This window comes from Mercenaria mercenaria, chromosome 10, assembly GCF_021730395.1.
Source record: "Mercenaria mercenaria strain notata chromosome 10, MADL_Memer_1, whole genome shotgun sequence".
Lineage (NCBI taxonomy): Eukaryota > Metazoa > Mollusca > Bivalvia > Venerida > Veneridae > Mercenaria > Mercenaria mercenaria.
The window spans coordinates 44,426,864-44,438,903 of record NC_069370.1 but is presented as its reverse complement, the minus strand read 5'-3'; the positions used below and the strand labels follow the sequence as shown (position 1 = coordinate 44,438,903).

General features: G+C 32.9%; 1 protein-coding gene across 2 annotated transcripts in view; it reads left to right on the top strand.

The window, feature by feature from the left end:
- Positions 1–11,059, top strand: part of LOC123561782 (transmembrane protein 145-like) — a 72,715-nt gene extending 61,656 nt beyond the window's left edge. For both annotated transcript variants that reach the window (XM_045354379.2, XM_045354380.2), the window contains exon 13: positions 4,066–11,059. In XM_045354379.2, coding sequence (XP_045210314.1) covers positions 4,066–4,137 — 72 coding nt within the window. In that variant the 3' untranslated portion in view covers positions 4,138–11,059. The remainder of the gene's footprint in view (positions 1–4,065) is intronic.
- Positions 11,060–12,040: the final 981 nt, after the last annotated feature.

Here is a 12,040-nt window from a genome sequence, read left to right as displayed (position 1 = left end):
TTTTTCACATTTTCACTCATGCTAAATTAAGTGCTCATGAAAATACAGAAACTGTCTTACTTCTCCATATTCATGAAAAACAAACCAACAACCTCTATTTATTATGTCTCCCACCACATCATGGTGTGGGAGATATATTGATTTACTGCTGTCTGTGTGTCCGTGTATGTGTGTCCGTGTGTCTTTCACAAATCTTGTCTGCACTCTCATCTGATCTTTACCAAACTTTAACAAAATGTGTACTGGTTTCGAAGCAGTTTCCGTCAGCTAGTAGTATCCGTCAACGCGTTATTTTACGTTTGGTGACGTTCTTCACAATGAAGTCGAGATTGTTTCCATAACGCTACCCTGCAATCCAGAGCTCTGTGAAATTTCAGCAACAAAGGGTAAAAACTTTTCAAGAAAGCTCGAATTGTTCATTCCATAATTGTTTTGTTTACATTCCGCACATGGGGGATTTCACGTGCAACCAATGCGCATGCGCAAAGAATAACTCCGTAATCCCCAATTAAGTTGAAAGTTCCTCCTTTGGCAGTCGAAACCAGATGATTTACCAAAAATACATAATAAAGATAAAAATGAGTCATTTTTGTGCATCGGTAGAACATCGGCTTCACAAGCATTAGATCGCGAGTTCGAGTCTCAGGTTTTGCTCTTTTTTTACCTCCTATTTTCAACAAGCCTAATTTAACACATGAACCTTCAAATTTCTTAAAATTGTATTGATAAATTTCACCAGAAAGATTAAAAAAAACACGGATGGTGCTTTTCTAGTCGTATTCACTGTAAAAATGTACATAAATATTAAAACAAAAATTGATGACGGAAACTGCTTCTGTTATCAACTGATTCAGCTCTATTTATTCACCCCTTTTGGAGCCCCTCTGTGTGTTATCACGTGCGCTAGACACTATTGATATTCATGTTTTCGTAAAGCAGAAGAGCTAAAGTGTTCTCTTTGGGAGCATTTTACGGAACTGAAACGTTCAAGAAAAAAGATATTTTAAAAACTTTCATTTTATGACGGAAACTGCTTCGAAACCAGTAGACCCTAAGTCCTCGGTCAAGTGTGATAACTAGCCAAATCATCTTAGGCACTTCAGAATTATGGCCCTTGAATTACCGAAACTTGGCCTTTTTACTCTTGTCTGCACTCACTAAAATGAACAGTTCTCATCTGATCTTCACCAAACTTTAACAAAATGTGTTTACTAATAAGTCCTTGGGCAAGATTAATAATAAGCGAAATCACCCCAGGCATTTCAGAATTATGGCCCTTGAATTACCGAAAAACGCTCTGTACACACTTGTCCGCACTCTAAGTCGAACATTTCTCATCCGATCTTCACCAAACTTGAACAAAATGTGTTTGCCAATAAGTCTTTGGCCAAGTTTGATAATTAGCCAAATCGGCCCAGGTACTTCAGAATTATGGCCCTTGTATTACCGAAAATCACTATGTACAAAGATGCCAGTGATAAATGTCTTGGTGCATTATTGACTCAGAAACATATCTGTTCAGATGATTAGGCAGTTGTTGGAGACATGCGCTTTTCTCAAAAGCAGCTGTAGAATGGTAATAATTGTAAATAAGACGTAAAAACAAAATTATTTATTGTGTTCCAGGTAATGTTGATTTTCTAGGAACACTATCTAAGGTGGTTTCACAATTAGATGGTGAATCGGTACACACAAAACCTGCCTTTTTGCAAGACTTTTTGATCAGTGGTTATAAGATACCTTTGACATTTTGTTTTAAGGTATAAGGTATGATTTGTAAGTGGAGAAGGTAGACACACAGTGATAATCAGCCAGTTATGTATTCCCTGTACCCAGTTTTAGCATTCTCTGTTGTTTTTCTTGGCATTCTTTTGTTTTATGGAAAGATGTGTGTTCACCTAGGTTTACATCTGAAGAATGCCTGGAATAGGTCATCAAATGGATATTGCCAAGTGGCATTGTGGGTCCATTATCTTAACTGTATTTTAAAACCAAGTTTCAAATTCTAAGTGGATATACAGTTCACAATACCACATCATAAAATTCAAGTTTTATGTACCAAATGGGTATACAGTTTACAACAATACATCATAAATTTCAATTTTCAGGTACTAAGACTAGTGGATATACAGTTCATGATACTACATCATAAAATTCAAGTTTCATGTAGTAAATGGGTATTATATAGTTCACAATACTGCATCAGAAATATGAAGTTTCAGGTACTTTGTAGGTATATAGTTCACAATACTGCATCAGAAATATGAAGTTTCAGGTACTTTGTAGGTATATAGTTCACAATACTGCATCATAAATTTCAAGTTTCATGTGTGAATTGGATATATAGTTCACAAGACTGCATCATAAATTTCAAGTTTCAGGTACAAAGTGGGTATAAAGTTCACAATACTGCATCATAAATTTCAAGTTTCATGTACAAAGTGGGTATATAGTTCAAAATACTGTATCATAAATTTCAAGTTTCAGGTATTCAGTAGGTAGATAGTTCACAATACTGCTTTATAAATTTCAAGTTTCATGTACTAAGTTCGCAATACTGCATCATAAATTTCAAGTTTCTTGTACAAAGTGAGGTGTACTAAGTGGGTATATAGTTCACAATACTGCATCAGAAATATGAAGTTTCAGGTACTTTGTAGGTATATAGTTCACAATACTGCATCATAAATTTCAAGTTTCATGTGTGAATTGGATATATAGTTCACAGGACTGCATCATGAATTTCAAGTTTCATGTACTACATAATAAATTTCAAGTTTCAGGTACTAAGTGGGTGTATAGTTCACCATTCTGCATCATAAATTTCAAGTTTCAGGTACAAAGTGGGTATATGGTTCAAAATACTGCATCATAAATTTCAAGTTTCAGATATTCAGTGGGTATATAGTTCACAATACTGCATCATAAATTTCAAGTTTCATGTACAAAGTGGGTATATAGTTCAAAATGCTGTATCATAAATTTCAAGTTTCAGGTATTCAGTAGGTAGATAGTTCACAATACTGCTTCATAAATTTCAAGTTTCTTGTACTAAGTTTGCAATACTGCATCATAAATTTCAAGTTTCATGTACTAAGTTCACAATACTGCATCAGAAATTTCAAGTTTCATGTACAAAGTCAGGTGTACTAAGTGGGTATATAGTTCACAATACTGCATCATAAATTTCAAGTTTCTTGTACTAGGTGGGTATACAGTTCACAGTACTGTATAAATTTCAAGTTTCTGGTATACAGTTCACAATACTGCATCATAAATTCCAAGTTTCTGGTACTAAGTGGATATAAATTAGTACCAACTAAGGTTTCTTAATAATGCACCTTTCATTGTAAGTTTCCAGTTCTAAGTAGATAATGTAGTACAAAACTAAGGTTTCTTAGAATTGCATTGTTCATTGCATGTTTAACCTTTACCCTTCTAAATTTCTATAATGGACTGGTCCATCATTCAATTTGGGCAATACCATTTATTATTTGAAGGGGTGTTTACTGAAAATTTAATAACTGAATGGCGAACAGTGCAGACCATGATCAGACTGCACGGATGTGCAGGCTGATCTTGGTCTGCACTGGTCGCAAAGGCAGGATCAGTTACCACCAGCAGGCTAAAGGTTAAGAAACTTAAAAGCATTTAATATTCAATAACCTGTGAGATTATTCAATGATTTTTGCATACTTTAGCCATTTATTGAAGTACCTGGTGCTATATTCCTGACAAGTGACATTTAAAATATGTTAAAGGTGTACTCAGTTCCATATCATATAGCCTATGTAGAGATTTTAAAGAAAATGAAATATTCAGCATTAACCCTTACCCTACTAAATTTCTATAATGAACTTGTCCATTTTTCAATTTAGACAGTGCCATTAACTGTTAAAAGGCATGCATACCAAAAAGATACTGGCTAAATGGCAAAAGTGCAGATCTTGATCAGACTGCACAGATGTGCAAGGCTGATCATGGTCTACACTGGTCCCAAAGCCGTAATCAATCTTGTCCAACATGATAACAGTTTATTGATTGATATTATTTTTGTGATTTCAGTTTCCAATTGCTACAGCACCGCCACCGTCCTACGAGGATATGTTCCGAGCCAGACCAAGTATATCAGAATAAAGGTCCGTCAACAACATTATATGCAGAGAGACTTTTATCACTGGTGTTTTACAAAATATGTAGAATTCTTCACTCTAAAACTGTACAGTATATTTATAAGTAATTTATGAATATCGTTGCCACGGAAACTGACACTTCTACCAAGTCTTTGTGATAGTTGCTAAGAAAAAGTATATTGTTTATTTTTAATAGTATATATATTTTTGATGTAGTTTAAAGGAATATTAACATATAGTGACAGATGATACGTAAGTGTTAATTATAACTGTCTTCACTTTTTCAAAATAGAAAATTTACAGTAATTTGACATCCAAAAAATACAGGGTTTATTCCATTGTGTAGCAGCCATTTGCGGCCATGTCATTTTGAAAAATAATTGCAAATTTTTGCCTCATCAGTTACTGAAATTTCCACTGAGTTTTATTAGTTAGCAAAGAAGCAATATATATATATATATATATATATTATATTTTTTTTTATTTTTTTTATTTTTTCCTGGTTCAAAGTTTTACACATGGCTTCTATGAAAATTACTTAATTAAAATGATTCAAGGTAACTTCAGGTGATTTCAACTACTGCCCCTTGAAAGCTGTAAAATGCTTATCATGCAAAATAAAGAAAAAATGCTTACTAATGGATTCAGTGGATCCCACAGTTACCATTTTCTTTGACCTGACAAATGAAGCACTTGAAAGGATTGTTCCAATAAATCTACATTTCAGAGCAAGGTATGGTAAAAGCTGTCTGGAAGATTTTTATTTTTTTGTATATTTATTGTCATAAAATAACTATACCTGTTATTTGAACTGTCTGAACCAGTTCTTAACCCTTAGCCTGCTGGCGGCAAGTGATTCTGCCTTTGCGACCAGTGCAGACCAAGATCAGCCTGCACATCCGTGCAGTCTGATCATGGTCTACACTGTTCGCCATTCAGTCAGTATCTTTTTGGTAAACACCCCTTTTTACTGTTAATGGTATTGTCCAATTTGAAAGATGGACCAGTCCATTTTAGAAATTTAGCAGGCTAAGGGTTGAATGTCAGGAAACTGTTACAGCCAGTGCTTACTGTTAGTTAGTACTAATGTACTTGTAAATAGTAAAAATAAGAAGAAAAAAGAAAACATTACTACTTGGTCACAATTAAGTATGACATATTTTGAAGATGTTTTTGAAATTATACCTTAAAGGTATTTGAATAAAACTGTGTTTCCTCACTTTGCTGAGTGGTATACAAATGACTAAATGGAAATCCTAAATATATATGAAATAATATTTTCATCAGTTATGAAGAAAGAAAAGGAATGATGAAAACCTCAATACAGAGGCCTTAAAGGAATTGAATCTCTTGTTAAAAAGTATTTTTTGATTTGAGATATTGTTACAACAGGATTGTAACTATTATTGTAACAAATAGTTTTACATGTTTTGAAAATTATAGCGGTAGTTTTTTTTAACTATATATCAAATTTCAGTAACTGATTTTTGTGGTACATGTATTTTTATGAGATGTATTGACCTCACATTCTCCGTACTTTTGGATGATAAGTTAGTGATATGAAATGATATAAATACTTTCCATAGTCATCAGTTATTCAATATTTGAAGAAGTGCCAAAACTTACATCAGACATTATTTTTATTGTTACAAAAAGAAGGTAGAATGTGTTGAATTGTTTTCTATCACTGCGATAACGTTGTATCTTGCTTTTTTGCTATGCTGCTTTTACTGTTGGTATCTCTTAAAAGAATTATTGTATATATAAATTATGTTTATTGCTGTTTATTTCCTGCAGGAATTTCATGTTTACATCGTATGTTAAAATTTTATGACTTTATCCAATTTTATAACATTTTATTTTTTAACTTATACCCCGCTGAATTTGTAAAGTGGACTGGTCCATCATTCAGTTTGGGCAGTAACACTTATTATTCAAAGGGGTGTTCACTGAAAATTTACTGACTGAATAGCCAACAGTGCAGACCATGATCTGCCTGCACGAATGTGCAGGCTGATCTTGGTCCGCACAGGTTGCAAAGGCAAAATTACATGCCACTAGTTGGGTAAAGTTTAAATATATTTTCTTTTGAAATATGTTAAGATGTTTTATCATTTGCCAGAAACGAAGTTCAGCTTAATCAAGTTTATATTTTTCATTAGTGAAATCGATTGATGGATTTTTTTTTAACAAGTTCTTTAAAATATGATGTGGGAAATTTTATCCACCTATGTAACAAATTTTTTATTTCTCATAATTTCTACATTATGTTTCTATTTTATATATATATATATATATATGTTATTATACCGTCCATTTTGAAATAATATTACTCCATTCTACCGTCCTTCGTGTGAAGAAATTCCATCCATGCATCTGTAGTTTATTGTATTGTATTCTAAATATTATTTTGTTTATAGATCATTTTACACAAAAAATAATTTTTACAGATATACATATGTTTATCATTGTTTGTTGAAGCATAATAGTAATTTAAGGTTTTACATGGATATACTGGTATATTTGAAGTAATAGACCTATGATTATATTTGTTTCATCTAAGAAATTTTGCTCCCCACCACCCCCCCTCCCACAAAAAAAAAAAAAATCTTGATTTTAAATAAAAACAGATCCGACAATATGTGAAGTTGTGAAAAATGCTTGACATAAATTTATAGTTCAAATTAAATATCTGGCCGCATGTTCTCAATATTATTTTGGTGTTAGCTGAGTTTGAGATTGAAATATTTGATAGCAAATTTTACTAGAACTTCAAGATTGAATTCCAGTTGTGACTGACCATCAATACTGAAGAGTCATTAGAAAATGGTCATAAACTTAACATTTAATTTTAAACATGTAATTTAGATATAAATGACAAAATATAGTTTCATTTTCAAACTCAGCTGAGATTGAAAATGTTTTTGTACAGGAGGCTCAACCATCAAGACTTGTTGTCTATTAGATAAATTCTATTGTAAAAAATTAAAAAGAAAAAAAGGATATACTTGATTCTATATATAGTGATTCTGGATTATATATCCTGGTAATACCCAGCAAAAAAAAAAAACATGAAAAAAAAAAAGAAAAAAGAAAGTGATCAACTTTATAATTGCTAGGCAATGTCACCAGTTTGATGCCAGTTAAGGTAGGCAGTGTCACCAGTTTCAAGCCAGTTAGGGTAGGCAATGTGACCAGTTTGATGCCAGTTTGCATTTGGCAATTTCACCAGTTTGATGCCAGTTAGGGTAGGCAGTGTTGCCAGTTTCAAGACAGTTAGGGTAGGCAATGTGACCAGTTTGATGCCAGTTTGCATTTGGCAATTTCACCAGTTTGATGCCAGTTAGGTTCATAACTCCAGCAAATGAAGTTTTTTACTATGATGTTATATTTATGTATGTTACTTCTCTATGCAAAGTAAGTGCTTCTTAATACTGATAATTAACCAAAAGTATAAGAGAATAAAAGTTTTATGACTGGGAATATTTTAAAATATGCAGTAGAAATATAAGATTTTTTGTTGTATTTCATCCTTGAAGTTATTTGAATGCTTGTTTCTACTACAACAGAAGAATAAATTCCTTCTTTATGTATAGCAATGTTTTCTGAGCCTTATTAAAGAGAAGTAAATAATATTACATTTGTGTGTACATTACATTTACATGATTTGGTTATATATATATATATATGTATTTTTACATTGAAAATGGTGACGACACTTTATTTGGAATGTGTAAAATGATTTCCGAGTGAGACTTGAGGGAAGTAAACATTTTATAACAACATTCCATCGTATGAAGAGGTTTTAGAGTATAATTTTTGCTTTGAACAAAGTGTCGTTTGTGCTTTCTGAATTTTCCGTGAAACGATAAGGAAGTACATGTTTTATATATATGACAACATTCCGTCCAGGAAAAAAGTGTGTTTTGTTTTACCTTGAAAACAGATTCTCAGTACATTCTAAATATTCAAATGTTTACAAGATGTCCACGCACTTTAAAATTATACAGTTTCATAGGCACAAAATTTTGGCCAAAATGGCTGTTTTGTTGCGATATAAATTTTTCCATTCATGGAACTTTTGATGATGAAATGAATGGAAAGTTCAGTTTTTTGTTGGGTTGACACAACCACGAAAATTCCAGGAAAATTAAAGTCACAGATTTCCGTCCAGACAGTTTTGTTTTTGCTTTGCCACAGAAGTATGTGTAAGTTTGAAAGGAGTTAAAGCTAGTTCTCACCAGTATAAATTTTGTTTGTTTATTTTTAGGCTTATGATTTATTTTCGCTTTCCTATCATTCACAAGATTGTCTTTTATAGTACAAATTTAATTTTATTCATAGGAAAATCATCCGCATACAGCCTAACCTGCATTAGAGGTGGTCTGTATATAGGGTGACCCTGCTTAGAATGGTCATTTTTAGGTTTGGCCATTGGATTTCCTAATAAATTGAACCTTTATACAGTGTGACCCTGTCTATCATGGTAAGGGGCCAGATGAAAATTCATTAAGTTAACCTGTAACGGTCACTTAAAACCTTACGTGGTAAAGTCATAGCATATTATTTCCTATTGTACTGATGTAAATAAATTCTCAGATGATAAAGCAAGTAATAGTTTTAATTTGTTTGTTTGCTTGAGACAGGCTTAATTTGCTCAAAATAGAAAACATTCCAGTTTTTTTCCCCACTGCAGACAACAAGTTAGAACTCTTAAAAGATTTTAAAAGTAACATTTAAAAAAAGAAGTTTTAAGCATTATTAAAAGGATAACAAGTTAATATCAGCATTTATGTGACAGTAGAAAAAGAAAGAATATCTTATAAAGGGCAATAACTCTTTGTACGTTTATATAGAGTGAATGTTTTTAACTTTGTTATCAGTTTTAAAGCAACTTGCCCGCAGTTTGGCTGAAATTTTTCAACATGTTCATTTCCACCAAGTTAGGCATAGAATGTATATATACGATGACACTTTAAAAATGATGAAAAGTTAGATATTGATAAAAATGCAAGAAGAATGTAAATTTTCTGCATTATTTTAAAACTACCTTCTGCACAATATTTTTGGTTATTTATAAGAATATCTTGCAAAAAATCTTGTGTCAATAAATTTGTACAGTTACTTTCAGAGTACTCACTTTTAGAGATTTTTGAGAGAAATTATTTTTCACCTTAAATGTATGGGTTAGTCCCTTTAAAGAAGCGTTTAAGTGAAACATGATTAAAAACATTGCACAATACCATAAGTAAATAAAACACCAAAGCGTAGCGCAACTACACAACCAAAGCAGGTTTAGTTTGACTACTTTTTATTAAAGACCGACATTCCAGCTTCTACAGAGCCTTTCTTTAGGGTAAAAGTATAATGAAGTTTTAAATGGATTTGATGCCCTACATCAACAAGCTGGATATAGTGGTCACCTGTCTATAGTGGTCACTTTCAGTCAGTCCTTTTGATGGCCATTACAAGCAGGTTACACTTGTACTTGATATATGAAAACCTTTCAGTTTTTGAATGAGATTTTTAAAAAAGTTTTTCATAAAAAATTAGCATGCTTGTCGCTACATTTGTAACATGGAAACAAAGATTTTATCTTAAAAGTATGTTATCAACATTTTGAAAGTATATTGATTTTAAGAAAGTTCAAACTCGAGTATGAATTGTCAAAGTTTTTGCTGTTAAATCTGCAGCAAAAGTCACATGAATATTGACTGGTCAGTGTAGCTGTTTGGTGATTTTTACTGCAACAGAAGCATTTCTTGAAAAATGGTATGAAACCAAATGCATTTGTGCAGACAAGTTGTTTAATTCTCATTTTGTCACCTCAGTACAAGTTTTGCCCTGAAGTGAAAAATATTCCTTATTATATAAATGGATTATTCTATGGATTAGTTAGTTTTAAGATATGTGTTTACTGTGTTTTGCTAGTTTCACATCTATGCACATTTATACAAAACCTTGTTTATACTTCCTTTGAACACAGTTTCCAAAAAGAAATTATGTATTTTAATGCTAAATTCATTTTTTCTTAACCTTTACCCAGCTAAATTTCCAAAATGGACTTGTCCATCATTCACTTTGGGCGTACTCACTTATTATTCAAAGGGGTGTTCACTGAAAAATTACAGACTGAACAGCGAACAGTGCAGACCATGATCAGCCTTGTACGGAGGTGCAGGTTGATCTGGCTCTGCACTGGTGGCAAATTCAGAATCACTTGCTGCCTGCAGGCTAAAGGTTAATAATTTTTAATAAAAGGAAAAAAAAACATGTCAAATTGTACATGAAATGGGTTATGAAAAATCAGAGTTAACAGTGATGCTGAATTTCTTGTTGAAAATTTAGAATATTTAAAAGGGGCATGTATCCAGATTTTTTAAAAAACTTTTTCTAAATGGAGAGAGTATTTTCATTCATTAGTAATTGTAATTGAAAAGGTAAATTCAAGGTAACTAAGTGCATTTAAGACAGATTTTTAAAAGAAAATTTAACAAGTGCCCATGTTGTCTGAACTTTGATATACATGTAATTGTAAGCCTCTTTTAAGTTTGATTTTTTTTAATTCGTCCGTGTGATACAGAATATGTATTCATACTATCAGACTAAGTTGAAAGCTAATAATTGAGCCGTGCCATGTGAAAACCAACATAGTGTGTTTGCGACCAGCATGGATCCAGACCAGCCTGCGCATCCGCTCAGTCTGGTCAGGATCCATACTGCTGGCTTTCAAAGCCTGTTGCAATTAGAGAAACCATTAGCAAACAGCAAGGATCCTGAGCTGGCTGGTCTGGATCCATGCTGGTCGCAAAGGCACTATGTTGGTTTTCTCATGGCAAGGCTCATATATTATTTGGATGTTTGTATTGTCACGTTGTTATCATATTTTTGTTACATGTATGAAATAAAGCACTGCTGATCTAGAATATTGTTTTGTTGTTGAGTTACCTCCCTTCAGCTGTTATGTGAATTTTTTTCTTATTCCCTGAAGGTAACGCCTGTTCTAGATGGTTTGCTGGAGCTGTGGCCCATCTAACACCGAGTTGGAATGCTTGCAGGCTGTCGGTGAAATTCAGTTAATATACAAGTGGATGGTATTGACATAACTGGGTATTTAAATGTAATATTCTAACAACTCTATTTACATTCAAGTAAGAACCAAAATTGTCCAGTATGTCTGGTATAAGAGCTAGTATCCCTTAGCTACAAAAATATTTCAATATTGTCTAGACCCGTATCCCTTGAACTATAGACTGAAGACCTATCACTGTGGATCCTCAGGTGGTAGGTTTCTCACACTGAAAGTCTTTCCCTGTCAAGATGAAATTTATTTTGTGTGATAAAGATTTCAGGATATTTTAGTTAGATAATGGAAGTCATTTAACTTAACCAGTGTTCCTGGATTTTATAAACAGTGCCAGTTGTTCTTCCCAAATAATTTAATAACTTCTCATTAATAAAATGATTTACTTTTTTTTTGTCAAACCATTGTGGGGGACATGCTAAACAACCTTTTAGATACTAGTTGTGGAGGCAAGTTGTGACTTGATAGCTGATTCCAAGTCTTATTTTGTCAGAGATGTATATTGCCTAAACTTTAATTGGACTTGCCGGCACATGCCCCTTATTGTCACGATATGATCTTGGTCACATTAGGGAAGAATTTTTAGGCAGCTGGTTAGCGCAGTCAGTAGAGCACCGGCCCTGTAAGCGAGGGGTACTGAGTTTGAACCTTGGACTTACTGCATATATTTCTCAGTGTTACAACACATGACATAAATGTAAGCACCAAAATACTGTCTCCATTTGAAATCCTGAAAACTGGTATGTAGACTACTGTTAGCCTAAGCCTTATGTAATTTCTTTATACAGTTATTACTGAAGAATTTCCTGAGCCCATAAACTTC